Source organism: Hibiscus syriacus, unplaced genomic scaffold (assembly GCF_006381635.1).
Source record: "Hibiscus syriacus cultivar Baekdansim isolate YM2019G1 unplaced genomic scaffold, ASM638163v2 tig00111128_pilon, whole genome shotgun sequence".
NCBI lineage: Eukaryota > Viridiplantae > Streptophyta > Magnoliopsida > Malvales > Malvaceae > Hibiscus > Hibiscus syriacus.
This window is the reverse complement of record NW_024062989.1, coordinates 31,208-57,219: the sequence shown is the minus strand read 5'-3', so window position 1 is coordinate 57,219 and position 26,012 is coordinate 31,208. Positions and strand designations below refer to the sequence as shown.

General features: G+C 33.3%; 1 protein-coding gene and 1 pseudogene across 3 annotated transcripts; both read left to right on the top strand.

The window, feature by feature from the left end:
* Nucleotides 1-10,550: 10,550 nt before the first annotated feature.
* On the top strand, nucleotides 10,551-15,031 carry LOC120154299 (annotated as a pseudogene).
* Nucleotides 15,032-17,058: 2,027 nt separating this feature from the next.
* LOC120154372 (biotin--protein ligase 2-like) lies at nucleotides 17,059-25,228 on the top strand. 3 transcript variants are annotated; one of them, XM_039166149.1, is made up of 9 exons: nucleotides 17,059-17,498; nucleotides 17,599-17,660; nucleotides 17,731-17,879; nucleotides 18,321-18,441; nucleotides 18,982-19,173; nucleotides 19,734-19,779; nucleotides 23,729-23,795; nucleotides 24,265-24,341; nucleotides 25,048-25,228. In XM_039166149.1, exons 1-9 carry the CDS (start codon nucleotides 17,137-17,139, stop codon nucleotides 25,088-25,090), a joined length of 1,119 nt encoding a protein of 372 aa, XP_039022080.1. In that variant the 5' UTR covers nucleotides 17,059-17,136; the 3' UTR covers nucleotides 25,091-25,228. The 3 variants fall into 3 exon arrangements, with proteins under 3 accessions (XP_039022080.1, XP_039022082.1, XP_039022081.1); XM_039166151.1 differs by having other exon boundaries at nucleotides 17,059-17,338; nucleotides 17,619-17,660; nucleotides 25,048-25,224; XM_039166150.1 differs by having other exon boundaries at nucleotides 18,982-19,137; nucleotides 25,048-25,222.
* Nucleotides 25,229-26,012: the final 784 nt, after the last annotated feature.

The window sequence follows — 26,012 nt, the reverse complement described above, 5'->3', positions numbered from 1 at the left end:
CCTTTTTAACGATTTAGGCTCTGATATCAATTGTTGGGATTTTTGGAAGCTCGAATCGACAACCGGAACAGTTTGTAAAGAGGGGTCAGAACGGTTTTATGTTTAGGGAGTAAGGAGATTGAAAGATAGAGAATTACACAGTGATTTATAGTGGTTCGACTTTCTCAACCAAAGTCTATGTCCACTACCATAGCTCCTCACCAAGGATTTTCCAATAAATTCACTAATTTATTCTTTCTTTTGAGGATAAAGAGTAACCTTACAAACCCCCTAGTTTTCCAGGCTAAACTATAACCTTTCCCTAGCTTTTACACGGGATTAGCTAGAACCTTTCCTCTTTACAAAAGGATAAGAAATGTAAACAAGAAAACCTCTCTAAGGTATGTGTTTACAAGAATTATGCTCACAAGAACAAAATATTTACAAGAGAAAGATGAAATAAGAATGAAAAACTCTTCTCTTGTGTTTGATTGCTTGGATGGTTGTTCTCTTACTTCTTCAAGTGTCCTTAGCTTGTATTTATAGCTTGGAATGTGTTTGATGTCGTATATAACCGTTAGGAATGTTTTGGAGCCGTTTGGGGATGATTTTTCTACTCAAAAAGGTTGCCCATAACATGGTGCATAGGTGCACTCAAGGTTCATCGATAACCCTTCATTAAATTCAAATAAACTAGCCGTTACTAGCCGTTGCAGCCTTCGTGCATGGATGCACAGCAGGATGCATCGATGCACAACAGGATGTATCGATGGACATCATGATGCATCGATGTACTAATTGCATTCGAAATAAAGTGCATGGATGCACTACATTGTGCATCGATACACTAGTGGCAGGTACATGGATACACTGCAGGGGTGCATGGATACACTTTGACACCCTTTAGCATTTTTGCTCAAATTCGAATTTAATGGACTTTGAATTATTTTTGAAACCTTTTTAAAACTTTGAATAAATTCAATTCAAGTCCAAAAACATTTTGCCTTTAAATTTGTTATACCGAAACATAATTCAACAGGCCTAATAGTGTGTTTAGAATAAAAAATTAGGGCTTTACACATCCTCAACTTTTTATTAGGGATCTACGATATTTACTACAGTGTTAAGTGAACTTGTTACCTCGAGGTGACGAGTTCCTTTAAGTATGAATTTTTAATCGACTCGGATAAGTGGGTTCCACGTGGGCCATTAATTTATTGTTTTGAAGCGAAATCGTCACGTCAAGGTGACGAGTCCATTAATTTTTTATTATTGAAAAAAATTAAAATTATAAATTAAAAAAATGGGAACTCGTCACCTCGAGGTGACTAGTTCCTTCAAATTTAAAAAACTAATTATTTTGTAGCAGTTGGGTAACAGACATCTGCTACGGTCACTTGGAACTCGAAAGCTCAAGGTGACGACTTCCACCATATTTTTGCATTATAACCATTGGAATTGGGGCTATAAATAGGGATTTGGGGTTTTGATTTTTTATCAAACGCTAAATCTATAAATATAACACCCAAACCCATATCTGACCTGGATCCGAGTCTGAGATGTCACATTGACTTTTTAAAACCTGTCTCTTATAAAAAAATCATGAAAATCAAAACTTTCATTAAATAAAATTTATTATTTTACATAAATTAAACCGTTTGGTTTTACAAAACCTATCAGAGCATATTCAACTCAATCTATTAGTACATGCCAACTATATTCAAATTAACAAAATACATCTAAAATATCTCTTTTCTAATCTGAACTTTGTAAGGGAGATGTTGACCTGTCTTGCTCCTCTTAGCTTCTCTTCTCGCTTTCCAAAACCTACATTTGAAACACTCACACGCAAAGTCGATGACTTAGTGAAGCGAATAAACATATAATGCATTTTATAACATTTAACAATACATGTATACTTTATTTTATCGTGCTATACAAACTTACTTCATTTCATCACATTATATAAAATCATATAGAATTACATATCAAGAAATAAATACATATATAGAGATCATCATTAACATTCTTATCTTTGAACCCCATACTCTTATACCTAACCTTCTTAATCAAGCACTATACACACACCATCATATTCTTTCTATAACATATTTCAAATCATAACATATATTTATCATTATCTCTTTATTAATTCACGTGCAAACGTGATTAAATACAAACAATAATAACCTGATAACATACAATCATGCAAACACTTTGCATATCTTTTATAGACCCATGTATATTACTGAGAACTAAAGATACATGAGTACATAGAGGTTGTGCACTATGTTGTCACCACAACTCGTATAATTGCCACTAGGGGAAAAATTTGTCACGAAAGACCACTATGTCCCGAAGGACCACTATTCATATGTCCCAAAGGCCATAGGTAATCATGTCCATATGTCCCGAAGGACATAGGTAAATTGTCCATATGTCCCGAAGGACATAGGTAAACCCTCGGCTCTTGGCATGCCAACTATACCTCTAGCTCTCATTACACATAACATGGGCATTGCCACTTATGCTATTTCACATATACACATTCATATCACATAGCTCATATCACTTTGCATGGTTTCACATATATTTTCCATATAACTCATATCATATGATTCATATCTTATTCTTATATCATCATATATATCATCTATGTTTATTCACTTAATCTCTTATGTTCATATATCACATATTCAGATCATTCATTATGTCAATATCATATAACTTAGGTAAACATATATATCACTTATATCGGTTTCTCTTTCTTATTACACTAGTATATATTCATACAAATCCTATTACACATACAATAATATATAACTTATACACTCATAACAAACACATGCTCATGTTCATGAATTCATGCATAATACTATAGGAAATAGACTTGTCGCAAGTCTTATTTCCATTACACATCATATACTTCTAATATACACTCACTTGGCCTTACTTGACTCGAATCAATTCTAGCACTTTATCTTTCTCTTCATCGTTTCTAATTATTTGATTGTTCCGGAACAAGGTTATGTTCAATATCTTTTGCTTTGGCTTCACGTATGAAGGAAGAATAAGAAGAAGAAAACTCTAGATACATTTCCCTTATTTCCCACGTTTTTATATCCCATAAAAAGAGATAAAAATATTTTTTTAGAAAAGACTATAATACCCTTATTACTTTCAAACTTTACTATTGAATCCAATTATCAAAATTCTCCAATTAAATCCTTGAACTTTTAACTTTCGAAATTGAGCACAAAATTCCCAATATTTACATTTTAGTCACTAGCTCTGATTTTTGGATCTTACAAATCTCCCCTCCTTTTAAGAAAATTTGTCCTCAAATTTTCATTGCACACACCGATAAGAACATATCTTTTAATGTTCTCATGTTGTTTTTTCTACTTTATTCCTTCGTAATTTATAATCAATGATTTGCCTTCAATTTCCAAAGAACCCAATCCATTTCTGTCTTTTCTCTCATTCGATTCTACATTTTTCTTTGGCCTTTTTAAAATCCATATAATGTCACTCATCATGTAGACATTAACATCCATTCTTATCACTCAACATCATAAATCCATCTCTAATTACCTTATAACAATAACCAAACTCTTATCCCATCATAATTTGACCAAGAACACAACCTTAAATCTTCTTCAAATGTGACTAAACATATACTTTACGGAATCAAATAATCGTTTCACATCACCTTGCACACTTTTCTTACTTCTATATCAAACTTATCATCTACACTTCCATATAACCTTTGTCATATTTAATCCTTTAAACTCAATCTTTTTATTTTCCTTATCCATTTATCCTTTCATAATCAAAATCTTCTTCTAACATAACTAAACCATATCTTTCGTCCATACTCTCATACTCTTTTCATATCACTTATACTTGTCTCAGATTACCCCTCTTTATTGCATCTTCGTAACTTTAATCATTAACTTCACTTATACAGAATCTCATTCTTCACCATCTCTATACTTGTATTTTTCTTCCTTAAATCCCCCTTTTAAACATACAAATATTTTTTTCATTATCTACATCATATCTATATGATCAGAATACACAACCACATCCAGATCCACATCATACTGGATTAACTTAACTTTATATTTTCTTCAAATCTTATAACTATATTAGTCAACATTGCTTCTTCCAATCTAAAGCATAACCTTCATCGAACCATTCATATACATTCTTTCCAATCAGAATTAACCTATCAATAACTTATTTAACTTATCAAATCCATATTCATTCTCATCACATAACTTTGTTAACTAACGCCAACTTTTTCAATTTATGATGCAAACCCATATCAGATTCACACTCTTACTTATACCCAATACTATCCATTTGTTTCAAATTCATAACTCTGGTTTCATTTATCTTATAAACTTGTCACTGATATATCTTGAACTCTTCTTCAAATTCTAACTACATCATTTGATCTTTTAACTTTCTTATGGTGACACTTGTTCACCATATTCTATCTTATCCATGAAATAATGAAACTACTCTTTATTACTTTTCCAATTCAACATAATAGAAATCCTCTAATACTATTCTAACATGATTTCAACTTTCTGAAATCCATCTTTAATCTTACAAGGTACTTCCTGAGGTGTCCATTCTTCATCCTGTCTGGCCAGGGCATGTGAATTACTAACACCATCAAGTTTATCATCTATCGACTCACTTCGACAATTCTTATAACCAATTTCTACTTTATCATACTAATCTTATTCTATTAGCAAGACAACATACTCCTTACACTATCAGATAAGAAATTATCCACTTTTAGTTGTCATGTACACATTCTAAAACTTCTTTGACTTCGGTTTAAGCCTAGAATCAGCTAAACTAAGCTCTGATACCATTAAATGTAGCCACCCAACCCGTATCTGACATGGATCTGAGTCTGAGGTGTCATATTGACTTTTCAAAACTTGTCTCTTATAAAAAAATCATGAAATTCGAAACTTTCATTAAATAAAATTCGTTATTTTACATAAATTAAACCGTTCGGTTTTACAAAACCTATCAGAGCATATTCAACTTAATCTATTAGTACATGCCAACTATATTCAAAATAACAAAATACATCTAAAATATCTCTTTTCTGATCTGAACTTTGTAAGGGAGATGATGACCTATCTTGCTCCTCTTAGCTTCTCTTCTCACTTTCCGGAACCTACATGTGAAACACTCACACGCTAAGTCGATGACTTAGTGAGGCGAATAAACATATAATGTATTTTATAACATTTAACAATGCATGCATACTTTATTCTATCATGTTATACAAACTCACTTCATTTCATCACATTATATAAAATCATATCATATTACATATCAAGAAATAAATACATATACAGAGATCATCATTAATATTCTTATCTTTTAACCCCATACTCTTATACCTAACCTTCTTAATCAAGCATTATACACACACCATCATATTCTTTCTATAACATATTTCAAATCATAACATATATTTATCATTATCTCTTTATTAATTCATGTGCAAACATGATTCAATACAAACAATAATAACCTGATAACATACAATCATGCAAACACTTTGCATATCTTTTTTAGGCCCATGTATATTACTAAGAACTAAAGATACGCGAGTACATAGAGGTTGTACACTATGCTATCATCACTGCTCGTATAATTCCCACTAGGGGAGTGTAGAATTTGTCCTGAAGGACCACTGTGTCCCAAAGGACCACTGTGTCCCGAAGGACCACTATGTCCCGAAGGACATAGGTAAACCCTCGACTCTTGGCATGCCAACTAAACCTCTAGCTCTTATTACACATAACATGGGCATTGTCACTTATGTTATTTCACATATACACATTCATATCATATATTCATATAAACTCATAACATCGTTCATATATACATGTAATCACGTAGCTTCTTTTCATGTAGTTCATGTTACTTCTTATATGATTTCATATTCATATATCACATGACTCATATCACTTTGCATGGTTTAACATATATTTTTCATATAACTCATATCATATGATTCATATCTTATTCTTATATCATCATATATATCATCTATGTTTATTCACTTAATATCTTATGTTCATGTATCACATATTCAGATCATTCATTATATCAATATCATATAACTTAGGTAAACATATATACCACTTATACCAATTTTTATTTCTTATCACACTAGTATATATTCATATAAATCCTATCACACATACAATAATATATAACTTATATACTCATAACAAACACATGCTCATATTCATGAATTCATGCCTAATACTATAGGAAATAAACTTGTCGCAAGTCTTATTTCCATTACACATCATATACTATCTAATATGCACTCACCTGGCCTCACTTGACTCGAATCAATTCTAGCACTTTATCTTCATCTTGATCGTTTCTAATTCTTTGATTGTTCCGGAACAAGCCTTATTACTTTCAAACTTTACTATTGAATCTAATCATCAAAATTCTCCAATTAAATCCCTAAACTTTTAACTTATTTCAAAATTGAGCACAAAGTTGCCAAAATTTACATTTTAGTCACTAACTCTGATTTTTGGATGTTACAAAAAAAATTGTGAAAAATCATACTTTATGTGAAAATCCCGAAAAATAGATTCCCGAGCAAGAATGTTGCGACTTAAAAACGTCCATATTTCGTCGATCATACTCCTGACGAAAGAAGAACGGAGTATTTATCAGCACGAGATGATTTTGAGAGATCCGCATAAGCGGATGCTGATATATCTTCAGAAATCTGGTCTATTTCCAGCCATATTTGTACGTGACTTCAAGGTGTACCCAGCTGTTGATTGAGGCTCTGATCAAACACTGGTGGCCCGAGACGCACACATTTCATTTCTCGAGTGGTGAAACAACGGTTACTTTGGAAGACGTTGCTTACCAACTTGGTGTTTCTGTGAATTGAACCTCCATGGTGAGGTGGAACAATTAAGACCCCAGGACGTTGGTCTATGAAGTTTTGGAAAGTTGTCACCATCCGAGTTCATCGATGGATATCGGGTATGAATGACGTGGTTGGAGTCCTAATTCCAAGTGACAGCCAACTCTGCCGATGAAGAGATTTTTTTTGCGTCTCGAGTATATCTTCTCCAACTCATCGGAGGGGTATTATTACTAAATAAATACGATAATTTGGCACACACTTAGTATATTCGAATATTAAATGACTTCGCTAAGTGCCGCAATACCAATTGGGGCTTAGTGATTTTAACATTTATGTATCGGGAGCTTTGCAAGGCTGCAATTATCGAACGAGGTCGAAAAGCCGATGTAGAAGGCTGTATAATATTGCTACAATCCTGGTTTTGGTTTCGGTTCCTATTTTTTACGCCGATTACAATAGCCCTAATCGAGTTTCCTCTTGCTGTAAGGTAATTTTTTAACATTTTTTAAAATTTGATTAACTTTTTTTATCCATTTCTAATCTTTTCTATTTTTAAATATTTTAGATGATGCCATAAAATAACCAAGACGAATTTGTCGGATGCCACTACAAAAGATATACAAATGAGGATCGACAATGCCAGTCGATATACGTTATATATTTGTTCTTTTATTATTATTTTTTTAAAAATTAAACTTTATATATATCAACTTTGATATTTAATATTTATAAATTTATTGGCTTCTGTACGCTAATGACGAGATCTACCGTTATTGCCACTGTAATTTTTGAAGGGTCCAATTTATGGTGTGTCGCGACGCCATTATTATATTTTTTAATTATTAAGTAGCACGCTGCTGCTAGAGTAATTTTTTATTGATAATATACGTTTCACCAATCAATTCATTCTCAAATCGTTGAGATGGACGCACTCCATAGAATTGATACGCATAGGAAACATACCGAAAATTGGTCGGCAAAACACGCTTACCAAATCGAGCTATGGAATTAGAGTCACCTATTGCTCCTCCCGCGTTACCAGATTACACCATTATACCTAGATTTCGACCATTCTCCCTATCTCTGAAATTACAAAGTAAACGGGAAACCATATCTCATGACACCACAACAGAGGGGAGAATGAGAACAAAATTAGGCCAAACTCCCCAAGTCCAAGAAAAAGTCATCGACATCTTCTTCTTTTGTTTCATCATCTGCAGCTGAAGTTTACTATTATGCATCTCATGCTAGTTTCGGTTTCTATCCTGCATATCATACTTCAACCGAGACTCAGCCGACTTGGGCTGGAAGTTCATGGGATGCAATGCAACACACTCAAACATCTTCGACAGAACATGCAGGTGAGGGTGAATGGGATCATATCGTATATGATTAATAACATAGCCTCCAAGTCGATTCAGTAACGACAATGATGACATCAAATACCATAAGCTCATCACCGTATTTCGAAAGTGGATCTCAGAGTGTGTTAAGTACACCTCCTCGGTAAGATGAATACAGCGACGATGATGATGGTGGGTTGTCGAATCCAACAAATAATAATACTTGCTTTGAGAAATATAAATTGTAGTAGCGATAAGCAAGGTCGAATACACAGGGATTGGGTAGACTTATTTTAATGAAAATTAAAGTAAATAAAGGGGGTTTTGAAATTGATAAAAATAAAAAGAAAAAGCAATTATAATCAACTAAGAATTTAGAGAAATCAATATCAAGCAAATATCCAACTAAAGGTATAATTTCAGAATTGGTTCAGAGAATTAATCATAGATGCAATGATAAAATCTTCTATTTTTCACTAAATTGGTTATGGTTATTGAGAAGCTCTAACAACTTGTCTCTCCTTAGTTTCTCAATAATCAAGAGAAGCTCTTTGACTATTTTCCTTGTCAATGAACAACCCTAGACAAGCGCTTAAGATTTAATCCACCAACAGTATTAACCACTAGAAAGACCACCAATTTTAGCCAACAAATACACAAGCTCGATTCATTTAGACTAGGTTATATACATTCATAACATAATCAAAATCAACTATGTTACTTTACCACTAGTATTAGAACGTTTAAACAATTATGAATTTAAAGTTCTAAATGGCAATTTATCAACCTGATAATTGAAAAAACGGATCCTTTGCACAATCAATCAAGACAATAATTCTTAATAAAACAGAAGATATATAAATAGCAAAAAAGTAAAAGAACAATGAAAATTATTTAGATCTCACAATCCTTGAAGAACCAAAACTTCAATTATCGTCCAATTGGAACAAAAGTATTTAGCTACTCATAATTGAAAGAAAACCAAAAGAAAATCTTAATGAAAACTTGATGTAAAACTAATGCCCTAGCTCCCATTTTATAAGGATTTTCCTACTCTAGATAAGGAAGTTTCCCTTAAAGAAAATCCCAAAAAATAAGAGTTTTAAATGCCTTCATCATTTTCTATAGATAAGAATAATTCAAAAGAGTCTCTCAACCGTCATTAAACTCTTTTTTCCTTGTAAATTTGTAACCCTAATTTATGGTTGTACATACTGGTAAGGCGCGCCCACGCCTTAACTGAAGACTCGCCCACGCCTTAACTGAAGACTTGCCCACGCCTTAATTGAAGACTTCTTCTGCGATAGCTCATGATGAATAAGTCGTGCCCACGCCTTATGCGAAAACCTCTTCTAGTCTTGCCAACTTCTTGAATTATGATTTTTCTTCATTAATTTGGGGATTTTGTGAAGATCATGTTAATCATTAGATTTTGAACTTGTTTTTATCTAAATCTTCAACCTAATCCACAAAATATGAAATATAATCAAAATCCATGATTTAAGCAATTTTAGTTATTCAATTATGAGGAAAATATCATATAATATATGTCTAATATGCATCTTATCAGATGATCAAGACTGATGACCCCTGCATACTCAACGAGCCCCGTGCCATTATCATTCGATCACTCCTCGACATTGTCAAGAAATTAGAAAATATAAATAAATTTTATTAGTTTGTAAACAATGTTATTTTAATAAAATTATTATTATTATTTAATTCATTTATTTTTTTTAAATTTAACCCGGGCGAACTCGTCACCTCGACATGACGAGTTTCATTGTGACCGTTACACAACTACCCATTGACCAACGATTACAAAACGACTAGTTTTTTGAATTTGAAGTAACTCGTCACCTCGAGGTGACGAGTTACCCTTTTTTAATTTCTAATTTTAAATTTTTTTCAATAATAATTTTTTTAATTGATTCGTCACCTCGACGTGATGAGTCTATCTAAAAATAATAAATTAATAGTCCACGTGAGACCTACTCATTCGATACTATGTTGTATATCCCTAATTAAAAATTTAGGATGGGTAAAAACCTAATTTTTTATTCTAAACGCCCTATTGGGAAAAAAAGCCTATGTTTTATGCCCTAGTTTAAAAGAGTAATTGGGCTGTTTCTCAGGGGATAAAACAGAACAGAACCGTCCTAGAACCAGAAGAAAGCAATGGCCCATCCAATGAAATATTTAATTTAATTTAATTTAATTTAATCTAATCAATAAATAAAAAAAATACTAATGAGAGCGGTAAATAGGCATTCAAACTTACAAAATTTTCACTCTTTCCATTTCTCATGGAAAACGAAAATACTACCATAACCCTAACCTGAGTCTTTTTCCTCCATTTCTGAGCTTTTACTTATCTCTTCATTCTTTCTACCGGAACTTCCCCTCCATAGACCGGAAATGCCGCTGAGATCCGCCCATGGAAAGGGAGGCTAAGCTTCCGCTCCCACCATCTTCCAATCTGGTGCGCTCGATCCCCAATCAGGACACGTCATCCTCCATCTCATCCTCTTCGTCCCCTCCTGGCTTCATCCGTGATGTTCAAGCCGCCTTCAAGCGCCATCGATCTCTCGGTACACCTCTCATCTCTCTTCAAATTTAGTGTTCTTCTACACCAGATCCCTATTTCTTGCTTAGTTAATATTTACAATTTAGTTTCTGTTAGTTTTTTTTTTCTGTTTGCCTATTGTTTGGGTAATTTCCTTTAGCTACATAGGGCTTCAAAGCTATTTTAATTCAGTCAAGGGAAGTAGAAATTTAGGTTCCTACTCATATTGATTTTACTGTTTATGTCTATTAAGACTGTCAAGATTTATTGGATAAATTTTGTTAACTAACGAGATTATTATGCGAGTGGTTTAGATTTAAGTTTATGTTGGATTTTTTGAGGAGTTTCCAGGTACAATACAGACGAAAGGTATAATGCCAAGACGAATGGTGGTTCCCCAGCGTGCCGCTTCTAGAAATATGGGTGTCAGTTGTGATACTAACAAGTCTAAGGATTGTGTTTTGTTGAGTAATGGTCAGTTAGTCAAGGAGAAAATTAACGCCGGGGAGTCTCAAGAAGATGAATTTATTACTGCACCTTCCATCAGGGGAACTACTACCAAAACCTTTGATGAAAAGTTCAACCCATTTGATGTGGATCGAGATCAACACAAGGTGGTTGATGCTAAGAAGGAGAATAATCTGATCCCTTTGCAGGATGTACAGTCTCTAAATGTCGATGGTCAGAAAAAGGTTCAGTTTTTACCTGAACACAATGCAGTTCCCCAGGGTAATATGTTTTACAATGCTTTTAAATTGCTAATTTATGTTTTTTGTGGGGTTTTCTTCTCTTCCATACAATGTGCCATTGTGACGGAAATGGTTGAATTGTAGCTGATTATCAGTAGCTTCTGAATTTGTCACTATGCCCTACGATGCATTTCTCTTCCTTTTAAATCTGCAGGGGCCGATGATGGAATGGCCTCTGGACTGGAGAATTTATCATCTTATTTGGATTCTCTTGCCTTGACAGAAATGGAGTGGAATGCAGTCAATCAAGTAGAGTCTTCAACAGTTGTCAATAATGAGTCAAAGCACCAACCCTTCCAAAACCCGGAATCTGAAATCAATTTGAAGTCTGATGGTGGGGTCTCTTCTTTGGCAAAAAGAGCTACTATTGTACAAGATCAGATACATCATTTAAGAAACTTTTTAGGGCAACCCGTCACTCAATCTTCAGTTGTGGGGTCATCGTGTGCTACCACAACATCTGTCCATTCTAGTTCAGCTCCAATGCTTAACCTGACAACTTATTGTTCTCGTTCCCATGAAGGAGTTTCTCACGTCTCAAAAGAACCCATGGGAGATTTTGATGTGAATCATCAAAATCTAAATCAAGGGAATGTGTTGCAGCAAGAATTTTCTTCAGGGAAGGAAATGAACAGAATGCTAGCTGATCAAGCAGCTCAGGCTTCTACTTCTGGTAATAATTCCCAACTGGAGGTCAATGAACTTGACTTGTCCAAAAGGCAAGATGGAAGCTTAGTGACCCGAAATGAACTTCCAAAAGATTCTTCTTCTTAGAATGATAAGTCAATCAAAGGGCAGGAATCTATAGGTGGTGTCCCTAATATAAGATCTCAGTCTCCATTATCGAAAGACTTGAATTCAGATGTAAAGTTAGAACCTTCTAAAGCAGAGAAGCAAGGGAAGGTTACAAATAGTAAAGGAACATCAGCACCTCGTAAACGGAATTATGATCCTGACTTATTTTTCAAAGTTAATGGAAAGCTGTATCAAAGGCTTGGAAAGATAGGCAGTGGAGGAAGCAGTGAGGTCCACAAAGTCATTTCATCAGATTGTACAATATATGCACTCAAGAAAATCAAGCTCAAAGGTCGTGACTATGCTAGTGCATATGGGTTTTGTCAGGAAATCGAATATTTAAACAGGTTGAAGGGAAAGAACAACATTATCAACTTAATAGACTATGAGGTACGTCCTTCCACCTGTAGTAGGGTTAAATTTTGATATACTAAATCTTTTTCCTTTTATTGTTCCAACTTATGCATCAACAGCACAAACTGTTAAACAATCATGCTGGTCAATGTTTCATGCTAAACTAAAATGTTCTTGTGAGGGACTTTATCTCTTTACTATATGGTGTAGTGGCTAGGGATATTGTGGGAAAAATTGAGTGGTTGATTTTGCAGACTAATTTCATATGTTATGGAACCTATCTGCCTTGTTTTCTACAGTTATGAATATTTGGAAAGTTTTATGGTCATTGATGCTGTTTGCTTATTATGTTCTCATAAGTCATAATGGTGGAACCCCAGGAGGGGGTCTGTCACCACTGAGATAAGTTTTAAGTTTTATAGCTCATAGGGTCAAGTGTTCCATAGTGACCATAGGAAAAATTTCTTATAGCACCCTTGCAAGTAAAAGTAGATCTTGTTTGGCAGGAATGATTATCATTTGTACTTTTTTTTTCTTTAATGATAAATGACTTGAACTTTGATGTTATATCTTGTCAGCTTTCTTGTTGATGGTAGTCTTTCTTGATATTAGGTGACAGATAAGAATTTGCTCCGAGAAGTGATGAATGGCTGCATGTCAAATAAAGATGGAAGAGTCAAGGATGATGGCTATATATACATGGTACTCGAATACGGAGAAATTGATTTGGCTCACATGCTATCCCAGAAATGGAAGGAAATGGATAGCTCTAATCAGACTATAGATGAGAACTGGCTTCGATTTTATTGGCAGGTTTTAAAGCTATCCCTTTGAATATGCGTTGGTCTTTGTTAATGATATTGATAACCTTTTCTAATTATATGCATTAATTCTAAAAGCATTTTAAAGCTAATTTGAAATTGTGTACCATTCATGAGTCTTAGCTTCATCTTATATAATTAATTTTATGTAAAAAGCTGAATATTCACTTTAGTTTGGTGAGCAATTTGCAGCAAATACTTCAAGCTGTCAACACTATACATGAGGAACGTATCGTGCACTCTGACTTAAAGCCTGCTAATTTTCTTCTTGTTAAAGGCTCTCTAAAGCTTATTGATTTCGGTATTGCCAAAGCCATAATGAGCGATACAACCAACATCCAAAGGGATTCACAGGTATTCATTACCCAATTGTTCTCATCAAATTTAGATTTATGGTCCTATCACTTTTATCAATCAGCATTCTATTTTGCATTTGTTTTTCATATTTACTATTCTGCATTCATTTTGATTTTAAAAGAGTATTTCACTAAACATGAAAGTTATATTTGATACATGGGCCAAACAAGTATTTTTTTATAAGAATTGGAGATATTTAATCGATTATTACATGCAAGACAATGGTAATTAATGCACTTCCATTTTCATTTATTGTCACTTTGGTACTGGTATTCATATATGATCTGGAGCATCAATTTCACAATTCCTCTTAAGTGGTTGATCATTTGATCAAAGAAAGTACTTCGTGAAATTAACATCAAAACCTTTCGTAAAACTATGAATGCAGGTGGGAACTCTGAGTTACATGTCGCCTGAGGCATTCATGTGCAATGAGAGTGATGCAAATGGAAATACAATAAAATGTGGCCGACCTTCTGATATATGGTCCCTTGGGTGCATACTTTATCAAATGGTTTATGGGAGGACACCTTTTGCGGATTACAAGACTTTCTGGTCTAAGTTCAAAGTTATAACCGACCCAAACCACACAATCATATATGAACCGGTTTCTAACCCATGGCTTCTTGACATCATGAAGAAATGTCTTGCATGGGACCGTAACAAGAGGTGGAGGATCCCTGAGCTACTTCAACACCCTTTTCTTGTTCCCCCAGTCCCTCCCCAACCATCTTTGTCTCAAGACCAAAGCTTTCAACTGATTGAACTTATAGCCAATTCATGTTCAAACAATCAAGATGCTTCGATGTTATGCTCTCAGCTCACTCGGCTACTCAGAGATCCAATGTCACAGGTAACGTCAGAATCACTAACATCACGAGAACAACAATGCAAATTGCTCTCTCAAATGTCAAAGCTATGTTTTCAGCTCCAACAAAATCTAAGCCAGTCAGGGTAAGAGTTTGTGAAAAAGTGATTGTTTGCCACAGCATTTTTTTTTAGTGTTGCGATTGTGGGATGCCAAAATTGAGCTTAATTTTGGTCTCTTTGTAATAATATGTAAAAATTTAACATTTGTGGTGCCCGTGATGAAACATTGACCTTAAGAGATTTCCATCAAACTTCCTGTTTTATAATTCTAAAATATGACCAACAGAGTGATATTTTTGTTAAGAGTGTATAAAAAATGAGGGACATAGTATCATTAAGAAAATGAAAAATATTTTTCAACCAATTAATATTTTAAAATCATAAAATAAAATAAAATAAATCTTACAATCTAAAGTTATTATGAAAAATAAAAGTGTAAACTACACAACTGGTTACTAATGTTTTAGTAAGATTTTGTTTTTCATATTGAAGTTTTAAAAGTAACAAATTGGTCACTAATATTATTGATTTATAATAAATTGGTCGCTTGATGTTAACAGTTGTTACTATTGGTGACGGAAAATTGTGACACGTTAGCTCCTAACTTGGTATCGAGTCTTTATTGTTGGTGACAGAAAACTATGACATGTTAACTCCTAACTTGACACCGTTTGATAACCATTTTGATTGATTTTTCTCTTCCATCTCCATTTTATCATCTCCACACTCTAAAGAAAAAACATTGCTAAAATATAAAGAAGAGGTTTCCTTTATTCTATATCGGGAAAGCAGAGGTGAAAAGGAAACCATGGTTCTAATCTTTCACCGCTTCCATCTTATGCTCTAGCGTCGCCGCCACTGTTTTGGTTACTCACCTAAAGTTTCGTCGTCGTCCCGGGATAGATATGCCATTACCTTCGCTGCTCTATTCGGATTGTTACAGGTAAAGCCATGTCAAGGAACCAATGTAGTATAATCTTTGTTTGTATTTTGTATAATATCCAATATGCCTGAAAGTAAACAAATAGAGAATGATGGTGATGAAAACATAACAAAATAAAACAAATGCTATTGTATTTCAATTTCCACAATAGTGAACTCACCCATAAGCTGAGTAAGGAATTGAATATTGACTGATAGGTTGTTGTTAGATATAAGCTGAGGGACCATGGTAGCCAGGTGGTTTCAATTTACGTGTCCTTCTCAATTAAAAAATTATATTTATTAAAAATAAAAAATATTTTAATCTCGTTATCATAAATTTCTAATTCCGCTCTTATAATGGAGATACAAATGCTTCCCTAATATAGAAAAAAAAACCTCTTCAGAAAGGATATAAATGGATTTTTTTTAACATTTGAAATACCACTACCAAGCTCAAACATATCACATGCTCTCGTTGGCTCGCCTTCCATCAATGATAGGTGAAGGATTTTGACATACTCTCGTAACTGCTTCTGGATCCTTAACTGTAACCTCGAGAAAAAAGATGAAGAAAAGTTACTTTTCATTGTCATAGCATGACTAACAAAGGAAAAAAAAATCAAGGCTTTTGATCAGTTGAAAGGGATCAACCAAGCATACAAAGCCATATCCTTGGGATTTCTAGGTATTTTTATCTGAAACAATCGGAATAGAGCAGCAAAGGCAATGATATATCTATTCCCGGACGACAACGAACTTTAGGTGAGTAACCAAAATGGTAGGTACCAAGGACGAATGCAGAATTTTATGTAAATCGAATGAACTTGAACTTATAAAATTTTAGTAGAAAAAAATAAATTTTCAATAAAAAAATATATAAAAAATTTAAAATATATGTAATTTTATATTTTTAGGGATAACCGCCTCACCCACCCCACCTAGGTCCATCTCTTACAACGACAACATTAGAGTATAAGATGGCAACCACGAAAGCTTAAAAATATAAATTTTTTTTCACCTCTGCTTTCTCGCGATATATAATAAAGAAACTTCTTTATATTTTAGCAATGTTTTTTCTTTAAAGTGTGGAAATAAAAGAGAAAGATCAGTCAAAATAATGGTTAAGTAGTGCCAAATCAACAGTTAATGCATTACGCCATTTTTCTTTCACTCACGATAACGGCAGTTAATATCGAGTAATCGATAAATTTATTATTTTTGAAACGTTAGTAGAGGAAAAGAAAAAGTATTTAAACAGTAATGATCATTTAAGTAGTTTTCCCAAAATAAAAACTAAAATTAACCCAACCTAACCATGTACCCCTCCTTTGCATTGTTTTCTCCGTCCGGGAGAACCTCTCGTCTCAACCGTCAAAAGTAAACTTCACTAAATACTCGTCTTTGACTTCACTTCGCCAGAAGCTGATTCTGGATGTTAGTACAAAGCAGCCGCTTTGGCTTCCTTTTCCCTGCCATTCAAAAACGTATTCCTTCAAGCCTTTCTATCTTTGTCGCTTCCTCAGCCATGGATACGGCCTCGCCTTCTGCGCTGTTTTTATGCGGAAAATCATCAGCCGAAACAGAAATTGCCAAATCATTGAAAATCAACGACGTTCTTAATCTCCCAAACGCCGGTAGAATTTTAACTCATTTACAACCGGAGATTAATAGTTCCCGATTTGGTGAAGATGCTTTTAATGTCCAATTGTTTTTTAATTTACTCTCAACTGAACGGTTCGGTCGGTTCCTTATTTGGTCTCCGTTTTTGCCTTCCACGCATGACATCGTTTCTCAGTAAGCAAACCATTCTTCTGCCTATTGAAAAAAAAACGAATTTATTAGAATTATGGATTTATTTTTTAATGATAGTGTCTAATATTTAGTTTTTGAACAGTAATTTTTGTGAACTTCCAGTTGGTGCAGTTTGTGTAGCTGATACTCAGTTTAAAGGGCGAGGTAAATACTATTTATGGATTATTAAAATTTGAATTTCTGTTTTTGTAAAATGTTTCGAGATTTTTTGCAGGTCGGTCCAAGAATTCGTGGGAGTCTCCGAGGGGATGCCTTATGTTTTCATTTACATTACAAATGGATGATGGAAAAATTGTGCCTCTGGTGCAATATGTGGTGTCTCTCGCTGTGACAGAGGCTATAAAAGATGTTTGTGATCGAAATGTAAGCCTCTCTTCTTTCTCTATTTTAACCCTTATGGATATGTTTTTTCTTACAATGCAATGGAGAGGTACCGGCTTTGTGCCAATTGTTGGGCTAAAGAAATTACTAGGTTAGCTTCTTAGAGTATGGAAAACAATCGTTAATGTTTGAATCTTTAAAATTCATTCCAGTAGGCAGAGCAAGTCCATAAAATTAAAAGATTAATTTCGCTGGAAAAGAAGGATATTTACTCCATTATTTTTTATAAGTACCTGTCAAAGCTAAATCATGGAACTTTAATTGCTCTTATCATGTGTTGCAACTTGCAACTAGGAAAATGTTAATTTTCTTTTTGGTTTATGTCACTGGTACTTAAACAATTCAGATTGTACACCATTGAATATATTTCAAATTATTCTATAGTGTAATTCTGAAGTTCAACTTCTTCACAAATGGTTTCAGGGATTTCCCTGTATTGATGTTAGGATCAAGTGGCCGAATGATCTGTACTTAAATGGCCTTAAAGTTGGAGGCATTCTTTGCACGTCAACTTACAAATCAAAGAAGTTCAATGTTAGTTCTGGTAAAAAGACACAATCCTTTTCGGTGACAATATTGCAAATTCAATCTGACAATGTATACTTCTCTCTGTTTGTTTAAAATTTAAATCCCCAGATTAAGTAGCTGCACCACTGACTACTTATAAGCTTGACTGTTGTGACCCTCAAAATTTCTTAAAAGTTAATTTCTGATTTTTGAATTTCTCTTATAATTTCAAAAGTACATTGATTTTGACCCCCAATAGTTCTTCTATGCCTTTGCACCTTTGAAGGCATTTCAATTAGGATCCTTACTTCTCCAACATGGCAAATTCTTGCTCCATTGGGGGGTATATTGCTGATCTGTTGAATCTTAACGTTCAATTGACAATAGCATGAAGGAGCTCTTTTCCTCCTTCCGCTGATTAAGGAGCTTTTTACGAGCTCCATTAATCATGAAGATGTTTTTTAACGAGGCCTCTATTCTTATAAAAAAAAATTGACAATAGCATATTGCTTTTCTTATTTTATTTATACAATTTATGTGCCTGATGATGCTTACAAATCAATTGATGACCATGCAGGTATAGGTCTGAATGTTGGTAACGAGAAACCAACAACATGTTTGAATACAGTATTAAAAGAGCTTTCTGCTAGTTCTAATGAATTTAGAAGAGAAGATGTCATGGCTGCCTTCTTTAATAAATTTGAGATGCTGTATGATATTTTTATAAATCAAGGTGAGTCAATCTTTTGGTGCTCTCTACAGTGTCCTGGTATGTAAAACTACTATATAGTATTTTCTCTGTTGAGTTGGTCATTCTTATAAATGTAGTACAATTTTCATACATGCTGAAACTATTTATATAAATTTCTGACATACTGAAATGCTAGAAAAGGTTTTTTTTTCTTCTTTTTACTATTTCCTTAATTATAGGCTTTGAAATTTGTGTGAGTTGCCTTTGGCGAATAAAGCAGTTTCATCTTCCTGACTCTTACCTCCGATAATTATGCATTACTGTCGTCATTCACATCCTCTGTCTCCCTTAGATGCTCTGATAGCTCATTATTTAGAATGTACTCTTCAGGAAATTTGTGTAAGCCCCAAAAGTTTGTCTTCTGTTATCAATACTCTGTCCACTGTTTTCTTTTATCCTTTTTTGTTTTCTGAAGAGGTTTCTTTAATTTTCTAAAATGTGAAACCAATTGTTTAGGGGTCTTCTTTTTTGACAAAACAGTGGTGTTTTATTTTTGCTATCTATTAATTATAGTCCATAGCTTTCAATACAATATTAAGTCCAAGTTTACTTTTGGATGGGGGGGCTATAACATGCAGGGTTTCAAACTCTTGAGGAACTTTACTATAGAACATGGCTTCACAGGTGAATTCTCTTTTACCACTTTCATCTTTCAATATATGCATTTGGTCTGTTATGGAACTTTGTGGATTTAATAATTTAAGAGAAGAGACTCTTAGTTACTTACCTGTTATGATTAAAGTGTGATCTAGGTATGAGTGGGCTTTGGTTGTGGCAGTTATGCACATAATTGCTTCTTTTTGAAGATTAAAGTTAGGTGTTAACTTATTGACCTCAATCTCTTTTTATTGCTAACATGTAACACCCCAACTTGTACTCGACCCGAATTCGAATCTGAGATGTCACATTAACTTTTTAAAACCATATTCTTATAAAATTTCAAAACATTTGAATTTATATTAAGAAAATACGATCATATATTGTTGAATTGTATTCGTTATAACCAATTTAAGAAAATATACGTTTTATGAGCAGTAAAATACGGTATGAACAGTACCGTGAACAGTGCATCGATGCATTGCTACAGTGATTTTCGTAAAATGTACATAAAACTCGTAAAAATTTAACCGTTCATTACTATACATTTACATTTACATAAATACGTTTAAAACATTAGAAAACTCATTCATATGATTTTACAAACCAATTAGAGCATATCGTATTCAAATCTTTATTACATGCCAACCACTATAATTATTACAAAATACATACTATTAACTTCTTTTCTGATATGATATTTGGAAAGGAGAAACTGACCCGTCTTGCATAACTTTTATCAATCTTTCGCTTCTCGAAACCTATGTGTGAAACAATCACACGTTAAGTCATAGACTTAGTGAGGCATATAAACATATAATGGAAACCGTTAAACATTTCATAAATAAATACACTTAACCTCATATAATTCATATCAAATGCATGAACATTTATTACGATCATATCATATATAACATATACCCACATGCACATATATCCTGATTAACACGTTTAACATTTCATATTCATTATCATTAATCCTTATAATTAACAATCTTATACATAACGTATCATGCATTAACCAAGCAATACACCGTTACATAAATCCTGTGATCTATTCCATATAACAAATCACATATACATATCATATTTCGTATACTTATTAAATCTCTTTATTAGCCCATGTATACTGTTGAGAACTGAAGGTATGTGAGTACATTGAGGTTGTGCACTAATGCTGTCACCACAACTCGTATAAATTCCCACTAGGGGCATTGAATATTTGTCCCAAAGGACCGCGTAGAAATGTCCTGGAGGACCACTATGTCCCCAAGGACCATATATCACATATGTCCCGAAGGACCACTCCTTAAGAACCATATACATAATACAATGGACTAAATAAGTGTACCGAAGTACCACATACATGTTCCACAGAATTACATATATGTCCCGAAGGACCACGTAGAATTGTCCCGAAAGACCGCGTAGACCCTCGACTCTTAACATGCCAACTATACCTATAGCTCTCGTATCATATAACATTGGCATTTTTCTTTTGCTTTATATATTCATGTACTCATATCATCGCTCTTATGATCACATATCACATGTGCATATAATCACATAGTTTACTTTCATGTAATTCATGTCACTTTTCATATGAATTCATATTCATATGTCACATAGCTCGTATCACTTTGCATGGATTCACATTAACATATATATCATTTGATTCATGTCTTATTCTTATATCATCATATATATATATATCATCTATGTTCCATCACTTAATCTCATATTATATAACATATATCACATAGCACATAGAATAACATGTCAGACATAACTTGTCACTTATATCAATACCACATATAATAACATACATCAATTTCTATGTACTAATGCACACATAATAATCACATAGTATTTTAGAAGTTACTTCTTACCATAGTAACTCCATCACTGGCTCATCGCAAGCCAATGTTTGTTCAATAACCTAAGTACAAATTAAATTGCACTCACCTTAGTCTTGCTTGCTTTGATTCAATCCTAACTCTTCGATTGTTCCATAACTCGTTTAGGCTCGATATCTACATAACATAAATTTCGAGACGATTTTCAGAAGTCTAAACCTTATAACTTGATAGTAATAACTTAAGCTAATTTAATAAACCAAAAATTCACTTTTCCTTTAGGAGTGTACCGATGCACTATGTACGCATCGGTACCCAAAATAACTTCGAAATTTCCATGCATCGATGCACCTCTTAATGCATCGATGCACCTTCAAAATTGTTTTAGTGCATCGGTGCTCATTCATAGTGTATCGATGCACCTATCCAAGATAGGCTATATTCACCCGAAATTCATAAATACTTCACTCAAATTTTCATGTATAATATCCTTATCATGCTACTAAACTCATCTATAACAACTTTAACTAATTTCTATTATTCCAACACTTTATAATCTCTCATATTTTATCCAAATTCTTAAAGCTAAGAATTATACCAAATTTTCCATGTTATCCAAACTTAATTCTAACACTTCTAACTTCTTATTTTCATGGATGACAAGTCAAATTCATCCTCCAAATTCATTTAAACCTTCTTATTCAAAATTTCACTTAAAAACCCATATTCTTTAATCTTTCATAACTTCTTCATCTTTTGATTTTAAGATAACTTAAGCTTTCCTTAAGCTTAGTTATCATCTAATGATCAAAACCCAACTTAAAATTCAGCTAATAATCAAAAATTAAGAAATCCTACCTTTGCTCTCTTGTTCACGATGGAGAAGAAGAAATGAAGAAGATAACTTCCCCCTTCCCCACGTGATTCATTCATATATAGGGAAAAAATATCTTTCCTGTCAAATGATTATTTTGTCCTTTAATTCCTTTGATAATTACTAATAACTTCCAGAAAATATTTCCAAATAAATCATTGAACTATTCAACTATTCTACTTTTATCACCAAATTCTGAAATTTTACAATTTAGTCACTAACCCATAGTTTGGGATGTTACAAATCTCCCCTCCTTTTAAGAAAATTCGTCCTCGAATTTTCATTGCGCCTCTTGATAAGAACATATCTTCTAATGTTCTCATGTTACTTTCCTTACTTAATCTTTCTTGTCATTATTAGAAACTTGCTTTTCAATCTTTTAGCTTTTCAACTTCCTTTTCCCATTTATACATTCATCTACTGTCACTTATCATATAAACAGTAACAAATACTCTCAATTTATTTGTCTTTTCTCTCTTTTATTCTACATTTTCGTTTGACCTTTCTAAAATTCCATATAATATCACTCATCACGTAAACAGTAACATCCAATCTTTACTACTCAATATTATGAATCAATTGATTTCTTTCATCATTCTTTAATTATTAATAACTTCCAGGAAATATTTCCAAATAAATCATTGAACTATTCAACTATTCTACTTTTATCATCAAATTCTGAAATTTTACAATTTAGTCACTAACCCATAGTTTGAGATGTTACATAACAATTGCCCCTGGCTGCATTAATGTGAAGTCAAACATTTTCGTTGTTTTCATCTATGGTCATCAAAGCCAGGATAGGTTGGCAGATGTTATGGTGTTCTTATTTGAATCTAAATGTCTTTAAATAAAATGGAGAAACCTTCAAGAAAGTGGTTTTCATGGATTGCCATATCCAGAGAATAAAATTGGGTTCTGTTAGTCTTCCAGAGCTGTTAAATCATTATAAGTCTGATGAGGTTTCTTCGTGTCATTTAGCTGACTCAATAATTTAATTGAACATGAATTGCCTATTCAACATGTGCGCCGGTGTGTGTATTTCCATATTGATCTTTTCTTATAAACTTTAGTGTTTGTAACATGTTTTTCTTAGTTGATGCAACCTAACTAAGCTTGTCTCTCTCCTTTGTATTATGAACATTGTTAATTGTAGTGAAAATTTTCTATCATCTGTGTTGTGTCCTGTATATTATAAAGCTTTCTTATTATAGGTGTGTGATTTTATTTTGAATTGGCTGTACAGTGGGCAAAGAGCTATTGTACAGGAAAAGAATGAGAACAACGTTGTTGAAAATGTGGTTACAGTTCAGGTATGGTTCCATGTCTACTTGTGGGTATAGACATGAAAGAAGAAATGGTAACGTTTCTGTTTCCACGACTTAATAGTCGTGTTCTTCTAGTAAATAATTTTCAATATCTGCAAACTTACCACGTACGTTTATTCCCACTCTTCTCTTTGTAATTTATATTTGCTAGTAATGATGGTTGGAGAGAGTTATTCAAGACTTCATTTTACTTGGTGAAATTTCATTTACAAATCTTTATGGTGATAGTAAACGATGCCATGAAAGAGCATCTTCATTTTAGAGATCATGCTCGTATATACAGTTTGTTTATCTAGAGCTGGTCTTTACCTTTGTACACACGTGGATCTTCTTAGTGTGGAAAGGGTATAGCCAATGATCTTGTGATAAACATAGGAAGCTTGGTGTGTAAGCTAAGTTGAAGAGTGTCTTATAAGTTACATGTACAAAGTATTTATCGCTTACTTTTTGGCAGGGTTTGACATCCTCGGGATATTTGTTAGCTATTGGTGACGACAATCAAATGTGTGAGCTTCATCCCGATGGAAACAGGTATCTAGCTACCATGGTTTTTCTTGCTAAAGTAGACCTATGAAGATAACATTAATACATTGCAGGGTTCAGCTCTATTTTATAGGTAGTGTCTAATTTGACCTCCTCCTAGAACATACACATAGAAAACAAAATATTTGCATGGATCCTTGAAGCTTTAATGGCTTCCTCTAAAACTGGATTCTGCGAGAACTTCAGAGGATACCTAGTTATTGACACTGCTATGTGCTATTCTCATTCCTCATTAATCAAAACAGAGAGACCGTTTTAGCTTCAAAGTTTTAGTGCTAAAATAAGCAAGTAATATAACAAACTGAAAGTTTAGGACGTTCGTTTCGATTTATAACCTCTCCTGACTTCAATATCTGCTAAGTAAAAGATCATTGGATATGATATCAACGATCCAGACTTCTTATGATGTTAAATGTATAAAAAAATACATGTATACTCTCTCCCGAGGATTATAACCTTTTAACTACATATTTTATTTACTTCTTTCTTTTGATTATCGATTTAAGAAGCTGGAAAAGAATATGCTTTGTTTTGCCGCATCCTGAGAGCATTAGATTCCCTTGTTTCTGTTTTGGTCGAATATAAAACATGTGGTTTCATTGGCAGTAGAAGTTTCCATGTACTTTCACATGTCAGTTTCAAGCTGTTTGTGATTTCCTCGTTCACTATAATATTGCCTTTGATTTGGCCACAGTTTTGACTTCTTCAAAGGACTGGTCAGAAGAAAACTTGAATGAAGACCATGCCATCTTCGACCGGAGCCCAACTGTCACGTCGCAACATGTACGGAGCTGATATACTCAAATCTTTTCTTCTTCTTTTAATTATGTCCAAATATTGAAATTTGATAGAATGAAATTTTGGTCAAACTTAAACAGGTTTTTTGCTTTCATTATTGAGGTTAGATGTTCTTGGACAGAAACTATTGTACAAAACTCATGAAATGTTTAATCCAAATATGGGCAAAATTAAAAAAAAATTGTGGGCGTAAAAGAAAATTAGGGAAATAAGGCTGGTGGAAAATTATTTAAGGATCTATCATTTTCTAGTGATTTGGAGCTCGTCACAAGGGCATGAGGATTGACGAGTTTTATAAAATATAATTTTTTATTAGAATTTGTCACGAGAGTATGACGAGTTTCTTATACAAATTCCATAAAATATACTTATTTTATTAGAATTTGTCATATCCTCGTGATAAATTTCAATAAAAAATTATATATTTTATGAAACTTATCATGTACTTGTGTGTTCGTGACGAATTCTTAATTCACTGTGACAAATACCTAGAATCTCTAAATAGTTTTTTTCCAACAGCATATTTCAAATTACTTTTATAAAATACTGTTGACGCCAGCATTATTGTTCTAATTTTGTCTCTAAATATGCATCGTTAGAAATTGAGTCTCATCTTTGTTGCCTTTTTCTTTATGAGAATAAATATCAGTGTTTATTACTGTTAGATTAAATGTTTAAAGTATTTTTATATTCTTGTATTTGTATTTCTTGTCATATATTTACTATATTTTCTGTTTCGTGTCCGGCATTAGCAGGTATGATGCACCAATATCCCTACACAGCCTGGACATTGTTCCTTGGTTCAACAACAAAACTATTTGTCCTAAATTTTTCTTTTTGGGAAATTCTACAATACTCGAC